We start from the raw sequence: 19378 nt of genomic DNA on the forward strand, positions 1-19378 counted from the left end.
CCCCTTGGGGTCCACTCCGACCGACGAAGACACGCCAGAGACGGAGACCCTGACCGACTCTCGGGAGTACTCGGGTCCGTGGGGTCGTTACTCCCCAACAGCTCGCCACAAGCTGCCCTGCGGTTATTATTATTATATTAACGCTATTATGATAGAGTACTCAAATAATAATAATAACATGTATAGTCGTCAGCTATTAACCTGTCTGTTTTGAAAGTGCCTTGTTTAAAATTAACACAACTCAATGTTAGCTTTTGACAGCATTTACATTTCGCAATCTCTTCCATCGTGAAATATTAATTAGATAAATATACGTAAACATGTGCTTATTCGAAACTATCTGTATTTTAAAGGCATAATGTCATTCACGTAATTAAACATATCCAATATCAATTAAATTAAATGATTAGATAGATTAAGTCATGGTTATATTATGGAAACGTCTTTAGCCTCGTATGGAACAGCTTTTCGGTTACTAGTTATTCATCCTTGAAATTTACAATCTTTAATATCATTTTAATGTTAATAATAATATATTTTCCACAGTATTACCAATTGGTAAATATTAATTTATTTATTTTATTGTTTTTAAGGGATATTATAATACTATAAGTGTTTTTTTTTTATGTACACACGTTACTTAGGTATACACATAAAGTTGATAAAGGTAGGACAGATATACAGTTTTACTATGATAATAGTTTAAATGTATCTCTGGCTATACAATCTAATAAGGCTTTTCTATATTTATCGGAAATATTACAGTTCAATCTCTTCTAAATAATTTTAGATTTTTTTTAGATAGAATTAGATTTTTTTTGTATCTGTTTGTTTTTTTTTATTATTATTATTTTAGTTATTTTTTGTAATTGTATTTTAAACTTAATTGTTGATGTGGTTGTTTTTGTTTGTTTGTAAATTCCATGTTGACGTGTAAAAGTGCCCTTGTGGTCTATTTGCTGAATAAATGTTGAAGTTGAAGTTGAATCACGAGTGACGTCAACGAAGCTGGTGGTCCGATGTTCAAATACTGATATGGTGTAAAATTTCTAAGGTATTTTAAATTAATAAATATTACGGGAAAATCTTACACAACATGACCTATAAGTAGACCCACAGTAAGCTCAATAAGGCTTATGTTATAGGCTTAGACGACGATATATATATATATATACCCACATAAATATAAAGAAAAATATAGTTAATTTTTTGAGTCTAGATATTTAAAAAATAAACTATATTTTTCATATTACAATACGCTTATGAACGTCAAATAAAGCTACGCCGGCTCTAACCCTACACCACTGCTCTAGGAGATTTAAATTCCTCCTCAAATAATATTCAAAAAAATAGAAGACAAATAATCAAAAGTGGAAAAATTCATTGTCTTGGGTGGGACTTGAACTCACGACCACTTGATCACTAGTACAGTGCTCTGCCATCTGAGTTACAGAGCCGGAGACCGAAGCGGCGTTTAAAAAGTGTAACTCGTGTTGTCACTATAGCTTCTCAAATGCTCTTTTTTATACCACGACGGTGGCAAACATGCATACAGCCCGCCTGATGGTAAGCAGTCCGTAGCCTGCAACTCCAGAGGTGTTACATGCGCGTTGCCGACCGACTTAAAAGAATTTAATTTCCTTACCATTTCGTACCTTGTGACAATGATAATTAGTATGAACATCACTAAAGACCTCTTACTATTGTCACTGTGACAAGTGACGAAATGGTACTAGTATTCAATTCAATTCAATTCAATTCAATTTCTTTATTGCTCATAAGGAAAAAAATCCATGCAGATACACAGTATAAAATCATATCAAATGTAAACAATAATATTGATAATAAAATTAAGAAATAACACAAAATTAAAATGGATGAGGTCATTCCGATTAAAAATAATAATGAATAATTACAATAAATTAATAAAACATATCAGTAAATTCAACAAATAATAATAATAACAGTTCAAAACAATAAAAATTAAAATAAAGATATATATAGAGCCCGATATATTAAGAGCCCGGTAATGATTTTAGAGCAAAAATGTAAAATTGATAGATTTAGTCGTTGAAATTGTGCACATTTTGTTACGTCATATCTAAATAACAAGTATTGGTTTCTATTAGCACGTCTTCTCATCTTGCCGTTTAATAATGAGGTCGCAAGCGTGCGTCCCCGGTAATATGTGACGAGAAGGGACAGTTTTTAAAAAATCATCAAAAATTGATGGTGGTAAATTATACAAAATGATGTATAAGAACAGTTTCAGCAAATGTTGTAAATTGTTTAATTATCAAAATTACGTGAAAATTAAGTCGATTTTCAGAGAAATTGTCACTTGTGTTGAAGTAATTTCTGGAGAAAATTGATTTCGTCTAACTTTCATTTAATCTACAGTACAGTACTAGTTGAAGTACAGTATGTGTGTAATACAAAACTACCATTTTTACCAAAGTTACAAATAAGATCGACAAAATCAGTGCTTTACGCGCGTTTACCTAAACGTCCACCAGAAAAATATCATTACTAATTAAGTGAGTCTATTTTCAAAAAAATGATTTATTAAAATGAAAGATAATAAAACGTGCTAATAGAAACCAGTACTTGTTTTTTCTAATAGATTCAGATACAGATTGATTTATTTCTTAATGGCAATTTTCATAAATACAAACAAAAATATGCACACATAAAGAGATCGTCAAAGTAGGTACACTAGGTACACATTTTAAACTAACATTTACATAATTTTACAAATTTGAAACATATATATATAATACAATCACATTTACACATACAATTTGAATAATAATTCGTCAATTATACGTAGTCTATTTATACATTAATAATTATTATTTAAGTATTCTTTAACGCTATAAAGTGTTCTGTCAAGTAGGAGCTGCTTAACTTTGCGACGGAAAGTGTTGATGTTAGTCTCAGTTTTTATTACTTTTGGCAGCTTACAATAGCAAAAGGTGTACAATTTCATCGACTAAATCTATCAATTTGGCCTTTTTGCGACTAAAATCGATAACGGCCTCTTAAATTCCTTGACGGTACCACATTACCAGAAGTAATCAAATCTGAAAATGTGGAACTTTAATGCTTTGTATAATTTTGCAGCCATTTCAACTTCGCAGTAGGTTTAAAAACGTACTAAGTCCTTTTCTGTTTCAACGTATATGGGTCTTTTAAAATATTTTTATCTTAAATGTCAAAGTGGGATTTCTATGTTAATATGGTTTTTCATCAGAGGTCGCGGGTTCAAGTCTCGGGTCGGATGGTAATGGAGACCGATGAATATAAATTAATTGGCATGTTTGGGAGTTAGTTTTATATGTTTATGACTTTATACTGGAGATGTTAAGTACACAACTTATTTACCAACCCGTTATTGGCTGAAGCGTTAGGGAAGACCTCCGTTTTAACGTGGACAAAATGCTTTCGTAAAGATAAAGATGAAGATAGTTTATTCTGCAATTAGGCATATTACAATGCGCTTATGAACGTCAAATAAAGCTACGCCGGCTGTAACCCTACACCTCTGACCCGAGAACATTTAAATCCCCCCTCAATTGGAGGAGGGTATCCCGGTATGGGCCGGCAAGAAACTCGGCGGGACACATCTTTTCAAAAAATTACATATTATAATCAACATGTATTAAATAAGAAAATATACAATTTAATTATAAAATTCATTCGAATGCCCGGATGTTATCTACAAGTTGCAATTCTGTATCGCGTCCCGTAAAAAATTGAGAGCAGGTTCGATAGTTATATAATGTTTTTTTATAGTTTCTTTTTTTTGGAAATTGTTCAAAATAGCGGAAGTTGGCTTAAAGGACTTAAGCGCATCATCTATGACACTTAATCGTATAGTGAGTTCGCTGTTTTTTTTGTTTTTGAAAGTGTGTCGTTGTTGTTCTAAAATGTGTGCAGAAAATGATACGTTTCTGCTCTAGAGGAGTGTACTTTCTAAGTAGGTTTTTTATGTACAATCTGTCATATTTGTTTACATTATTTGCCATTTCTATTGACCTCATATATAATAGCATTAGACCTATTTTACATTTTAATGTCCTAATCTAGACCTTTTGATGTCTAGAGCAGAGCCCAACTGGGGAAGTACAGGAAACCGCACCTAAATAACACTAGACCTTACTCACAGTGTCGTGTTCCTGCCGGTGAGTAAGGTTGCCAGAGCTCCGCACTTAGCGCATGCATGTAACTCCTGTAGAGTTGCAGGCGTATGTACATAGGCTACGGAGGCGAGCCGTATGCTTGTTTGCCAACGACGTAGTATAAAAAAAATAAAGCCTGTCTGTTGCTACTGGGATTCCCAAGCATTTATAGGTATTTAACTAAGTCTTTTGGCGATTATGAAACGTAAACGTGTTCAAGTCAACATTGCGACGATTGGCCTTTGGTCAGAATAAATAAGCGGTGTTGATTAGCACCGAGAGGAATGCGAGGGTCTTTAACATTGGACAATATCGGTTTTTCGAGCGTTCGATTGTCAAAGTCAGCTAATATTAAGTAACCATCAGGATAATCGAACGTACGCTGATATCAGAAATAAATAAATAAAAATAAAATATTATAGGGACATTCTTACACAAATTGACTAAGTCCCACGGTAAGCCCAAGAAGGCTTGTGTTGCGGGTACTCAGATAACGATACATAATAAATAAATAAATATTATATGACATTATTACACAAATTGACTAATTGTAAGTCCCACAGTTAGCTCAATAAGGCTTGTGTTGAGGGTACTTAGACAACGATATATATAAATATTTATAATTACTTAAATATATAGAAAACACCCATGACTCAGGAACAAATATCCATGCTCATCACACGAATAAATGCCCTTACCAGGATTTGAACCCGGGACCATCAGCTTCGTAGGCAGGGTCACTACCCACTAGGCCAAACTGGTCAAAAATATATATAATATTTCACTCTATATTATTTTATGTCTTTTTCCTTCTTGTCTGTTACCTTTCGTGATTTTTCTCACTTGATGGTCTCATCGGAAGATCAGCGCTGGAAGCCACCAGCAACATGCTGAGATGAGGCCATTTCGTGGCACTTTATACTTTCTTTGTTTTTGTTATATTATGTAATGTAATGTGTCTTGTTTGTGTTTACGAATAAAAATTATTCTATTCTATTCTATGCCATTCTAATATACAAATACTTAGAAAACATCCATGACGCAGGATGCCTGCATACCTATGCTCATCACACAAATAAATGCCCTTACCAGGATTTGAACCCGGGACCATCAGCTTCGTAGGCAGGGTCACTACCCCCTAGGCCAAACCGGTCGTCAAAAACCAATCAATCAATTCAGTCAATTTTAAAACTATGTGTTGGATTGCAATGAAACTTTGCACATACACATGAGGTATCCATGCTCAAATAAATGCCCTTACGGGGATTAGAACCCGAGAGCATAGCTTCATAGGCAGGGCCACTACTCACTAGGTCAGACAGGTCATCAAAATTAATTCAAGGGTGAACAACACATCGGTATTCCCCGTTTCAGATAATTGCAACGTCGACGAAAGCGACACATCCGAAAAGGAAAGTGCGCAAATTGTGCGCCGGCGCCGGTTGTGGGTCAATGCTAAGACGTACGGTCAGCATGTGAAATAATTTATTTATTTATTTATTTAAGGCGAACCAACAGCTTTAAACTTACAATAGGACAACAAGATTAAAACAGAAACCCAAAGCCATAATATTCAATAATATATAATTATTACTAGTGGTTCTGTTATCTGTAGACCTCGCAAGCATAACCATATAACTGAATAAACGTACCATTTAAAAAAAAATCTATTTAATCATCGAACCTGCTCACAAAATTTCACGAGAATCGGTTGAGAATTGCGACCTGTAGAGGAGAACCGGACATCCAAAACCGTTTTTGCCTAAGCTGAAAAATAGACCATTGTTTACACTAAAATCAAACCAGTGTACAGTAAAAGATGTGTCTCGGGGCCGAGGCAACTGACATTTTATTTTCCATGATAGGAAAACTAATGCCTACGCTAATTCTTGGAATTAGATGCCAAGCGAACCTCAGGCTCCCATGAGCTGTGGCAAAATGCCGGGACAACGCGAGAGATACTGACAGGGGACCGGTGATCATGTGATCGGTAGTCTGTTTAAGCTAACTTTACTTTATTTTTGAGTACAATTACAGTGAGACACCTCATTCGGTTCTCGTATGTTTCTTTTATCCTAATGAATGTTTTAATTATACGGAATTTTGACTCTTAGAGACTCTATACATCTCTAAGGATAATTTGATATCAAAATCATTTAGTTCTGACCTCTAGAGATATTTACATCTCTAAATAATTTTAGTTTTTTTTTGTTATTCGACATTTAGAGACTTTATACATCCCTAAGTAATAATAATATTTTACTTACTTTTTCTTTAAACAATAATACTTTAGTTTGCATTAATAATTTCAATGAATTGTATTTTATAATTGTTGATGTGCTTGTTTTTCTTTTTATGTAAATTCCATGTTGACGTATAAAAGTGCCCCTGTGGCCTATTTGCTGAATAAAAGTTGAAGTTGAAGATGTTTTCTATACAACAAAATGACGGATGTCCCTTCCCAGACCCGGGACGTTATGACGTGAGTAATCCTTAATGCTTCAATTGCTGACAATTTTGTATTTTATAGACAAATCCCTATAAGTCAAATAGCTATTCGAGACATGCACTCAATACGTGAGTATTAAGGCCACTAGAGGACACTCGATATTTATTTTTGGAACATCACTAACAAACTATTCGTGATATAAGGACACATTAATCCTTGACCTTATCGGGTTTCGAACCTAAGACTTTTAGCTTTGTAGCAGGCTCACTAAGTAAACTAGTAATCTCAAGTTAATATTGGCAAATGTAGTTACCATTTTTAATACTTAAATACATAGAAAACACCCATGACTCAGGAACAAATATCCGTGCTCGTCAGACGAATAAATGCCCTTACCGTGATTTGAAACCGGGACCATCGGTTTCAAAGGCAGGTTCACCCACTAGGTAGACAGTCAATCATAATCATTTTAACTTGTTATGTATGTCGTCGTGTTGTATGTCTTTTTGTATAAGTTTGTCTACTGTGTGTAATTTATTTCGTTTTTTTTGTTTCTTTCCTTTTGTCTGTTACCTTCCGTGATTATTTCTCACTTGATGGTCTCATCGGAAGATCAGCGCTGGAAGTCGCCAGCAACATGCTGAGCTGAGGCCATTTCATGATACTTTATTCTCACTATTTTCTCTTTTATGTATGTCTTTTTGTGTGTTTACGGATAAATTGTATTCTATTCTATTTTGAATATAAAAATGTGTGACGTCATATTGAAAAACCCGCTTGAATCACATGAAGAATGCTTCTATTATATCATTGTGCCTTGAGAACCGATTTATATGTAAAGTTATCAAGGAAAATCACATTTTTTTCAACGTATTGCGTGATTTAAAGCTAATATATGCGAGACGTTTGTATGTTAATTTTGCGATAACATAGACATTTGTCCTGGCCTTGGGCGGGTACAATGTCAACCCGTGGGCACTAAACAATACTTAAGACAATAAAGAAGATGGTATGTGTGGTATGTGAACTATAATAATAAATATTCTTTATTGTACACCACATATCTTTTTTATTTTATTTTATTTTTATTTTATTTTATTATGGCAACAAACAGTAATTACAAAAGATACAATAAATGGACTACGGAGAAGACAAACAGTGCCGAGACATTTTTCAAGTTACATTGTGGAAACAATATAGGAGTTGATACTGAGTGGTAAATTTCTCAAACATATTTAAAATATTGGCGTTGAAACTCTAGGTCCATGGGGTCCCAGCGCGCAGTTTTTTGCAGAAATCGCGAAGCGTCTGGTTGACGTAACTGGTGACCAAAGAGCTGGCGGTTTCCTCGCACAACATAGTAATTGCGATACAACGAGGAAATGCCGCTAGCATCCTTGGTACAAAGCCTCAAGGGCCTATTTTAGAATTAAGCTAGTTATAGTAATCCTCTGTATATATCCATTATGTATATTGTTATTGTAAATAAATAAAATATTCATATATTGTACGCTAAGAACCTATTTTGCTGCTACTATCGCACCCAACCGGTCTCGAACATATAGCATATACCGATGTATATGTATATGTCGATTGCTTCATGTTATGACATCCTCAACACTGGTAGCAACTTTTATGTTTATTATCTATAAATTCAACGGTGTTGATAGATCGTGCATAGTTCTAAATAACATGAAAACGACCATAATTTCAATATTTGTACATACGCAGAAATATTACAAGACAATACGTCGTAAATTTGTTTTGAGCGTGAATAAAGTTTCATAACGCGTTTAAATAAGTTATACTATTTACATTGTGTTTAATAATGACGACCGTTCTGGCCTAGTGGGTAGTGACCCTGCCTATGAAGCTGATGGTCCCGGGTTCAAATTATGGTAAGGGCATTTATTTGTGTGATGAGCACGGATATTTGTTCCAGAGTCTTGGGTGTTTTCTATGTATTTAAGTATTTGTATATTATATATATCGTTGTCTGAGTACCCACATCACAAATCTTCTTGAGCTTACTGTGTGCCTTAGTCAATTTGTGTAAGAATGTCCCTATAATATTTATTATTTATATTTATTATTATTGTTAACAGGATATTATAAAGTGTATACTTATTAAAACAAAGTGTTTGCGAAAATTTGTTTACCTAAGTAATTTTTTCCGAGCTTTATACTCGTATATAGGCTATGTATTACCTTGAGGACAAATATCATTAGATTCCTTTTCAGTATCGAAATCACAATTAAAATCATTAGAAATAGATAAGACTAGAAATTTTCCAAAGTACAGTTCTTGTTGCATTAGTCGAGTCATGAATCGTTCATAAAATACACCGTTATGGCGAAAAGCTTCGTCTAATTTGTCGACAGAAACTTAGAAAATGTCTATTTCACTAGCTTCTGAAACGTTCGCGCTCGGAAGAGTGCTCGCAGCTAGCAGGCACACTCCGAGAGATTGTTCCCCACCCCACCTATGGCCTAATGAGGTCGGATCCTCGTTCGCTCTAAAACGGACAACTAACATATCATTGTAAAATTATCCGTAAGGCCTTACGACGTTAGAAAGCACTAAACATGTGTGTTAGATAAGTACCTTTTAATTACCGAGTTTTTATACTTAGCAGTTATCGAAATTAAGCAGAAGTTTAAATGGGACACTCAATAATCATAGAAGGTCACTCTTTTTGGGTTCTGTACCAAAAAGGTACAAAAGGAACCCTTATGGTGCGACTCTATCCGTCTGTCATGTCTGTTAACTCTGCATCGCTGCTTTGTTATGACGAAGTGTGGCGATGTCATCGTAAAGACGAAAGCCCCGAGCGAAATCGCCTTTTCAATCAAACGTTAGTCCTCATTTTTCCCTCTGGATATTAACATTATTGAAAATATTTTGACACAATTTGTTATATACAGGTATCAACTATCAACCACAGCTTTACCTCTACGTTTGATTTTTTCGAATTTTTAATTATTATAAAAATGTGTTTTTAAATGCTCCTACATTTAATAAAAATGTCTTATGTGTCTTATCATGTAAACAAACGTGACGTGCCAACAATACGATTCATAGACAATCTAGACATTGTAATGTCAGATGATCCGTTCGTTACTGCGTTATTGATGTAAATCTTATTAGAAATGATATTTTTCTGTGGCTATTTGCTTGATTTAAATACTTTGTGAGTTTATTTAATTATTCAAAAACATTTTAAGTTGATTATTGTGTAATTCCAGAGAAAAGTGTGATAATGTCTTCGAGAAGTGTTTGTTTAATGATAGGACAAGTAAGGATGAATACACTTTACGTATATGATTAAACTCAAACGTCATAAATTATGATTGTTCTTAACTAGGGTTGCCATCTCTAAAATTTGGGAACCAGGACAAGACGCGTGAAAACCCCGGATTTTAGAGTCCAGAACCCGGATATGTCAACAGGTTTTTTTAAACAGGTTGTGCGTGTGTCGCGGGCGGCTTAAGGCTTTCAATTTTTAAACCCGGACTAGAAATGAAGTCCTCCCCGGACTAGAAATGAAGTCCTCCCCGGACTACAAATGAAGTCCTCCCCGGACGCCCTCTGAACTAGGATAAATCCGGGGAAACCCGGACGGATGGCAACCATATTCTTAACTGATGCAAAAAATTGGACATGTTTATACTTGTCTAAATTTAGAAATCACTCAAGTTCAATAACAATATTCTGCACGGTTTGTGTTTCAACTTTTTGCAATATAAACCTTTTGCCTGTTTTTCGTCTACTGATTTTGTTATACCGTAATAACTATGATAATATTTTGATGTTATTACGGTTTATTTTGCCAAAATTATGTTAATGTTTAATTACAAATACAAAGACGATCTTTTTTTGAAATTTTTATTTTTACCCATTCTCTTTTACTTATATTATAAAACAATTATTTTTATGTATAATATGGAAAAATAATAACAAATTAAAACATAACTAAAAATTATATATTGTTTTTTGGTCGATGAGTTTGATCAAAAATGACATTACGTATTTTGACAAGTAATTCTTTTTAATACATGTTTAATAGCTTTTCTGCAAAAATAGTAACTAAATTTTAATAGTGTGTTTTAGACCTATATTCGTGGTTTTTTTCTATCGAGTGGAAATTGTTTAATCGGGTTTCGAATCGATGAAGTTACTCGAGAAAGACTTCAAGATTACTATTCATATTTTTTGGCAATCTTGCGTTTGGTAGCTGTAGTTACCAGCTGTCATCCTTATTTTATAATGCTGTGGCCCTAGTGAAAAAGGGTACAAGTCTCTGGGAGTTTAGGTGTATAAGGGCATAAGTGTTACGTGGAACTTACACCGCTTTACACCTGCGCTGCCAGAGACTTGTACCCTTTTTCACTAGGGCCACAGAATGATACATGTCACTGAAAAATATGAAGCACGTGAGTGGTTACGATCTTTTTTTAATATGCCACGTCGGTGGCAAACAAGCATACGGCCCGCCTGATGGTAAGCAGTCACCGTAGCCTATGGACGCCTGCAACACCAGATATATTATGCGCGATGCCGACCCTTTAAAAACGCTGCGATTTTTCTAAAACTCTGCCTCTTAAGAGGGAAGTATACCACGGTGATCGACCATACAAAAAGAGAAAACTTTTTCCACTTCTAAATATTTTACATTTTCCATGATTTTTTTAGTAAGATATTGACACAATGAAAAACTAGGTTTATAGTTTTTTTTTTTTTGCAATACAAAAAGTTTTTTTAAGCTAAAGCTAGAATATATTATGCTGAAGCGATCGACATCAAAATCAAATTGATTTGATAAAATCTAGTTAGTGGAAAACGTTTTCTCCCGAAATGGAATTTCATAGAAAAAATACCGTTTCTTCGCTAGGATCGCAAAGCTATTCTTCCCTCTTAAGAGAACATATGGTACTTTCGTAATTCAACGGAGCACTGCATACATTTTTTTTCGAGATGTGGTACCTTACCGTTTTCTTCCGAAATGGAATTTCATAGAAAATGTACCGTTATTTCGTTAGGATCACAAAGCTATTCTTCCCTCTTAACCGTGGCCACTATATAAAACCATAGAGAAATAAGAAGTACATAGAGTGCTCACTCGATACATCAGTTTTGGTACCAAAACAACAAACAAAAAGTCTAATGCTCAACGATTTTCCGCTAATATTATAACCAGAGTAAGCGTAGGAGTTGAAAATAGAGTTCCGGTTAATCTAGTTATAATATTAGCGGAAAACCGTTGAGCATTAGACTTTTTGTTTGCCGCGATATCTATTGTCGAGTAGCAGTACTGAGAGTTCCGCTACTCGATGCTAGATGTCGACTGCGAAAATAATAAGCATTTTGGTACCAAAACTGATGTATGGAGTAAGCACTCTATTACTTCTTATTTCTGTATGCTACTATGTAAAACTATTGACCTGAATATTGTTATATAAAAACCCCCGTGGTGGTCAATTTGTCACTTAACCTGTAACCTACGTCCTCGTTATCGCTTGTCGTGTCGAGACGTGACATAAATTATGTAATGACAACAAATGACGCGTGCCGTCATTAGTAACTTGTCATTTGTATTTGTTGCAGATGTATGCAATATACATATATTATGTCAAAAAAGGCAATGAATATGTATAAAAAAGTGCACCTATTAATTTTATCCTATTACATTATGTTTGATGACCGGTCTGGCCTAGTGGGTAGTGACTCTGCCTATGAAGCCGATGGTCCTGGGTTCGAATCCTGGTAAGGGCATTTATTTGTGTGATGAGCATAGATTTGTTCCTGAGTCATGGGTGTTTTCTATGTATTTAAGTATTTGTAAAAAATACCGTTATTTCGCTAGGATAGCAAAGCTATTTTTCCCTCTTAAGAGAACATATGGTAGTTTCGTAATTCAACTGAACACTGCATACATTTTTTTCGAAACAAATTTTGATTTCGTATTTAAGTATTTCGTAATAAAAATCTGCCCAATTGTCCACAATTTTGATACACCCGAAAACGTTAGATATAATCAAAATTGTCGCTATTTCAGTGTAAGTATGGCAAATATTTGAATTGTATCGAAAACAATTTTAAGTTCCACATTTCTAAACGCATCTCAATACACCCACCATTTTTTCTGTTTGGCCCTATGGTTGACAGGTAGAGCCATGAAGCATTCAGTCCGCCTTTTGTACCTTTTTGATGTGCGATTCAACAATTTATTTTGTAAGTGGCCCAAGGGGTTCTTTCACAAGTCAATACATATTTACACTGACATGAAAAATGCATAGCAACGTTCTTTAATATAGGAGAACCAATACCTGGATAAAGCCTACATTTGAATGATCTCAAAATAAATAATTAAAATTTGCAACACAAAAAAAAAACCGTCCAAGTGCGAGTCGGACTCGCGTACGAAGGATCCGTACCATTATATGTATATAAAACGAGCAAAAAAGTCACATTTGTTGCATGGGAGCCTCCTTAAATATATATTTTATTCTGTCTTTTAGTATTTGTTGTTATAGCGGCAACAGAAATATATAATCTGTGAAAATTTCAACTGTCTATCACGGTTCATGAGATACAGCCTGGTTACAGATGGACGGATGGACAGACAGCGGAGTCTTAGTAATAGGGTCCTGTATTAAGAAACCTTAGACGAAAAATTAAGAAATCTTACCTTGCAGCACCTGTTTCCCCCAGCCAGTGACGATACATTCTCCAGCGCCGTTATAGAACGCATCCAGGGTGTCTTGCGCGCTCGGCAAGCATATCGGATAGATGTTCTTCGCGAATCTCAGGTTCTCTGAGAGTACCAGGATCGCAGCGTCATTGAGGAGGCTGCAAACATGCATGATGTTAACATAAAGATGATTTATAAAAGATAAAGATAGTTTATTATTCAAGTAGGCATATTACAATGCGCTTATGAACGTCAAATAAAGCTACACCTACACCTCTGACCCGAGGAGATTTAAATCCCACCTCAATTGGAGGTGGGTATCCCAATAAGGAACCGGCAAGAAACTAGGCACATCCTTTCAAAACATCTTATAATGAACATGCATTAAATAAGAAAAAATACAATTTAAATTACTATAGAAATATAGCTGCGAACATTATATTACGAGTATATTAAACTGCCTACGCATATCGTTAATTTTACGTTGAACGTTTATGTCGCGAGATCGACTCAAGGGCTATTTTAAATGTCAATAAAACATTAAAATCCCACTTAGACAGTTCTAGAACTTGCATGCAATATTCGATACATTACTAATTATATTCATTAGTATTATATATGGAAAAATATTTACATCAATAAATTGCTCTGATAATTAGCTTAAGATAATTATATGTAATACTGTCTTACTATTCATAAGTGCTTGTTGCTAGGCCTACATGAATAAAGTATATTTGAACTATGAACTAGAACAAGAGATCTTGAAATAGAGGTGGATTGTCAAAGAAAACTTTGTAGCCACAGTAAATTTACTCCCATCTTTCGACACATGATTAAAACTTATAGAACGCCATTTGACTTTGATCCTTAATCTTTCACTTCTATGTGTTAAAGTTAAATATCAAAAAGTGGCGCCATCTTGCCGGGCATAACCCAAAGGTTATGGTGCCATCGCTCGAAACTATATCGCGATACCTTTGGATCGATTGACATGACAATAGGAATCTTATCTTACCTTCCGCGCTTGTAGTAGGCGAGGCGCAGGATGTTCTTGACCTGGACGATCTAGAAAGGCAGGAGCTCCTAGTCTATTCCGAGCTTTTATAGTTATCTTATCTTATCTTATCTTCCGCGCTTGTAGTAGAGATGGCGCAGGATGTACTTGACCTGGATGATCTGGAAGGGCAGGAGCTCCTTGTCTATTCCGTGCTTTAATAGTTATCTTATCTTATCTTACCTTCCACGCTTTTAGAAGGGGTGGCGCAGGATGTACTTGACCTGGATGATCTGGAAGGGCAGGGGCTCCTCGTCTATTCCGTGCTTTTATAGCTATCTTATCTTATCTTACCTTCCGCGCTTGTAGTAGGGGTGGCGCAGGATGTTCTTGACCTGGACGATCTGGAAGGGCAGGGGCTCCTCGTCTATTCCGAGCTTCCATTCTCCTCCCTTGATGAGAACGTTCTTGGCTTGGAGCCTGTAGGAAAGGAATAAAATTAGATAACGTATATGTCGCAGCCATCTAGTTAAGGGCCTACTAAAGCCGTGAATACCGGTTCGTAAGCCACGCCCGCTAGCTTCCTCACTCCCCGCTAGCACGCACACATGGAAGCGCTCCGCGGAGTCCGCTGCGCACGTGAAGGTGAAAGCTCCATCTAGCGTTACAAAAGTTAACTACGATTATACGCGGTCGGCCAGAAACTTAATTCTTAGAAAATAAAAAAGATGGCGTTATTACTTGCTACTAGAAAATAAAAAAAATATATTGTTGTAAATTGTAATAAATCTGAGACTACAATATAGCCAATTTTTATTGTTGATTTTTGGAAGATGTTAATAGTATAGTTAATTGTAAGTATTAACACTACCTATCTTTTTAAATTCGGTGTGATAACTAACAATGTAAGATTACATTGTTAGTTATCATATTTTATTTTAGTAATATATTGTTGAGGCAGGAAATACAGGGTGCCGTTTTCCGACGACCAATTTTTCGGATGATAGTGAATCACAGTTGTCAGTGGTAACTACCTACATATAAAAAAGTAAGTAATATGGTAACAACGAAAACTACCAAAAAAAGTGAAGTAAGTATTTTTATTACGCTGAAATATGTAATATTCAACTAATAACTTTTAAACAATTACTCAAACAATCAGGGTGATTCTTAAATTGTGTCCAGAAAAATATTTTTTCATAAAAGATTTTTATTTTTCACATATTGTTACGTATTAAAAGCATTTTTTGATGCATATGGTCAAGCTTAATACCCTCAGGAAAGGTAAATAAAATGAGTACATAATCACGGTTGTCACAAAGTGTCCCTCAGTCGTGACGTTTCGGCATTTTGGCGGCCAACTCCGCTATTTTGAATTATACAATATTTTTAATATAGCCTAAGTTACTCCCATGACTACGACACATCGAATGACAGCTCATACGTTGAAATTCGTCAAACTAGCGCTGTAGAGCGTGACAAAGAATCGGATACACATCATACATCCACATACACGCGGAAACCATTTTTCTGCTTTGGCAGTTGGGCAATAATATTAAATGAACGTAGCTAATAAAATCCATTTCTAAAGAGTGAATATGCCTCTAAATTAATCAAACGAATTGAGAATGTCACGACCACGTGTCTATATGACACGAACGTGGATTCAATAGTCCGTGGCGGGGACAGAATTTTGAGGCCACTGTCGTGACAATTTGAAACATGTTCGGTATTACGTAAAAATTACCTTTGACTTTGCAAATATTAAATAATTAGCTCAATCTCGAATGTATTAGGTATATCTTATGTTACAAACAATAACGTGAAATGAGTACTGACTTTTAAAACTCAAACACGGCGGTGACGCGTTAAGGTTGACCTTTTTTTTAATGAACACAAATAAATAATTTTCGGTAAAACTTCTCCCTTCAGCCATTTGCAAATCTGACAACAACACAGTATTGCTGTTCTAAAAAAAAGCGTTAAAAAGGCTGCCAGACGTAAAGGTAACTTTCTACCGAGTACTGCATGTTTATATTACCACACGCGTCGGTGACACGAAAACTGATCACAAGATGTATGTTATTAAAATTGTTATAAAGTCGTTATATATCCATACAATTTTTAAACCGTATTGTGGAATAGGTGTAAGTGTTAACATTTGATATAAAATTCTTCCAAAAACACTTTCAAAGAAAAATAAAATATCATAAAATCCGAGGAAGTCACACTACACGTTCCGTGACATTTAGAACTTCTTAATATGTTTCTAATAAATGCTCTTAGGATATTAGGTTGACATAAAACTAGAGGTAAATTACTAAGTATATTAATATTTAGTTTACTTATTTTCTTAAAAATATATGCTATTCTTACAGGTAACACAAAATTGACGTATGTATTTATGATTGTTATTTTGACTGTTTTTAATTTAAGTTAATTTGTATTGTATTTTCGATTGTTTGTGATGTAATTATGGGTCTTTCACCTGAAATAAACGATTTCATAATATCGTTCCCCTGGCTTTGGTTCACTGTGATTTTCATTCCCGTGTGTTTTGATATAAAATGTATTCTTCATGGGCATGTACAATGTTAAATCATATGTCAAGTAAATGATTATTTACTTTCATGGATTAAGTAAAAATTATCGTAATCATAACAGTTGATCAAAGACATACTTATTTCTTTTCCCCTGGTTCTCATTCCATGCCTTTGGACTGGGGTTTCAACTAAAATCAACGTTTGGTACTTCGTTCTATAGATCTTAAAAATAACATTAAGTTGCTAAGGGCGTTCTATGATTCAGTGTATTATTTTGGAACTAATTGTTCCGAATTTCATTGTCATTATGTCATTCCTTGTCATTCCCTTATCGGTTTTTTTTCATTTCCTCGTCGCTTTTACATTCTTTTTATCGATTTTATTATTCCCCTGATAGGTAATAAATTGACCAAAATGTATGCCTATTCGATTGATGGGCTTATATTGAAATTATATTTAATAATCTGATTTCAAAGAACGACCCTTCAATGCCCGCCATAAGCTAATTGGTTGGCTAATGGTTTCAAGAGCACGGACAAATAAAGTATAGACTAACATTATCAACACAGAATCGCGTTACTCTGAAATGAAAAGTTTGATCGGGATATCCATAATTGCACAACGCCGTCTATTAGGAACTACTTTAATTATCAGACAGTTAGACAAGAGGTTGAAGCACCGAACCAAGTGTAATGAACTGTTACTGCTGTTAAATGGCTATAGCAGTTGCCTAAACTTACAGGAAAGCGATTTTGAAAAGACATTGTTAGTAAGCGATTTTGCTAAGTATAAAACTTTAATCGTCTTTGTCAAGACTAAGATATGTTATTAAGGTATAAAAGTAGAGCTGTATAATTTTAAAATCTGAAAAAAAAAAATTAAATTAAAAACAGTTTTAGTTCTAAGATGTACATTATCAAAAACCATCCTGTATATGTTACCATTTTATAGTATTTTTCAAACTCGATGGGTAGGGTGACAGGTGTTATCTCTATATAATTTTTAACCTGAAAAAGGCCAAATCTCGCAAAATCGTATTGAAACGACAGCTGTCAGCGTACCCATATAAAAAAACTATAGATAGCACCACACACGAGCTGAAGAGTTACATGCGCGTTGCCGACCCTAAACTCCCCCCCCCCGTTGAGCTCTGGCAACCTTACTCACCGGCAGGAACACAATACTATGAGTAGGGTCTAGTGTCTCATTGAATGGCAATTTTAAGAAAGGGACGATTAGGTACGTTTTTCTTATTGCTCCTTGTCAAGTAAAATCAAACAGAAAAGCATACTTACTTTACTCTTTGCTGAAAAGTCATATTAGTCATTGACGTTTTGACAGTATCCTGTTAAATAAATTATGTGAATTGTTCTTAAGGCATGCGGATTACAAATCAGAGGTCGCTGGTTCAAACCCCGGCCCGTGCAAACGAGTTTTTTTTTCTAATAAACGTGTTGAATTTTTTAGTTTTTTTTATATAATAAGTATATTTGTTTTACATAAAGATTACCTAGGCTATACAAAAATTGGTATGAATAAAATAAAATTATTCGTGTCATTAAAATATGCTTTTAATACACATATTTAAAAGAATAACTTTATTTCTGTATAAGACAGACAAGATTTACTTTTACAATAAAATAGAAAATAAGCAATATAGATATTATATAGGAACAAAAAAGAAAACAAAAAGTTACGATTAGATTCGATGGGTCTATAGATGTCTCGCATTTTTTCTTTGGTGTCTACACGACCACACAGCTACCGATACATTACAGAAGCTGTCGAAATTTCCTTACCCGTTGTAATTGTTCAAAGAGTATTAGACTTTGACGTAGCTAAGCAAACACGCACACATGCGTAACGTATAGGCCTGTAAAGATAGCTCCATTCGTAGTAGACCTCCGATTCCGTTACTAGTTAATAGAGCTACGACTCAACGTTTATTGGATATGTCGATTTTACGTAATTTGAAGCGCTGCGCGATTTGACATAGGTCTTACCTCTTTGAGGCACCACGGCCATCTAACATTACTGGCATAAAGGACGCATTTATGACTTTGACGCATGACAGAAAGAGAAACCGAACTGCGTAAAATGGGCGTTTTCTGTTGAATTCATAAAATCAAAAACGAGAATAAATCCGTTTGTATAAGATAATAAGTTAATATTTAGTTGAATGATGTTTAAGACGAGATGAAAACCTTTACTTTAAAGTGGATTATGCTGGATAAAGATGTGTTTTCTAGTTGCACTGAGGTAAACACTAAACATGTAGATGTAACTTTGGATTTATATTCTATCGAGAAAATTATAAGCCTTTTTGTTTCGACTAGTATCATACCTCTTATCATATAGTCAAGATACATATATCCGAAAATCACGCCAGTTTGTTTCCGGGGCTAGCCCCTGCCACGCTTCAAAGATCCCGTTATTTTTCGATGCAGGGCCTTAAATTAGCCAGCTAATTAGTCGCCGACAGAAAATCACGCAACATTTAACAACTTGTCGGTGAAAGT

At 34.8% G+C, this 19378-nt stretch overlaps 1 protein-coding gene across 1 annotated transcript in view; it reads right to left on the reverse strand.

The window, feature by feature from the left end:
* Positions 1-19378, reverse strand: part of LOC133532949 (hornerin-like) — a 105013-nt gene that overhangs the window by 9488 nt on the left and 76147 nt on the right. Inside the window, exons 11-12 of the mRNA XM_061871827.1 lie at positions 14671-14796; positions 13320-13480 (exon numbers count right to left, since the gene is read on the reverse strand). Of these exons, the coding sequence (XP_061727811.1) occupies positions 13320-13480; positions 14671-14796 (287 nt within the window). The remainder of the gene's footprint in view (positions 1-13319; positions 13481-14670; positions 14797-19378) is intronic.

The sequence above is a fragment of the Cydia pomonella genome, chromosome 28 (genome assembly GCF_033807575.1).
Source record: "Cydia pomonella isolate Wapato2018A chromosome 28, ilCydPomo1, whole genome shotgun sequence".
Lineage (NCBI taxonomy): Eukaryota > Metazoa > Arthropoda > Insecta > Lepidoptera > Tortricidae > Cydia > Cydia pomonella.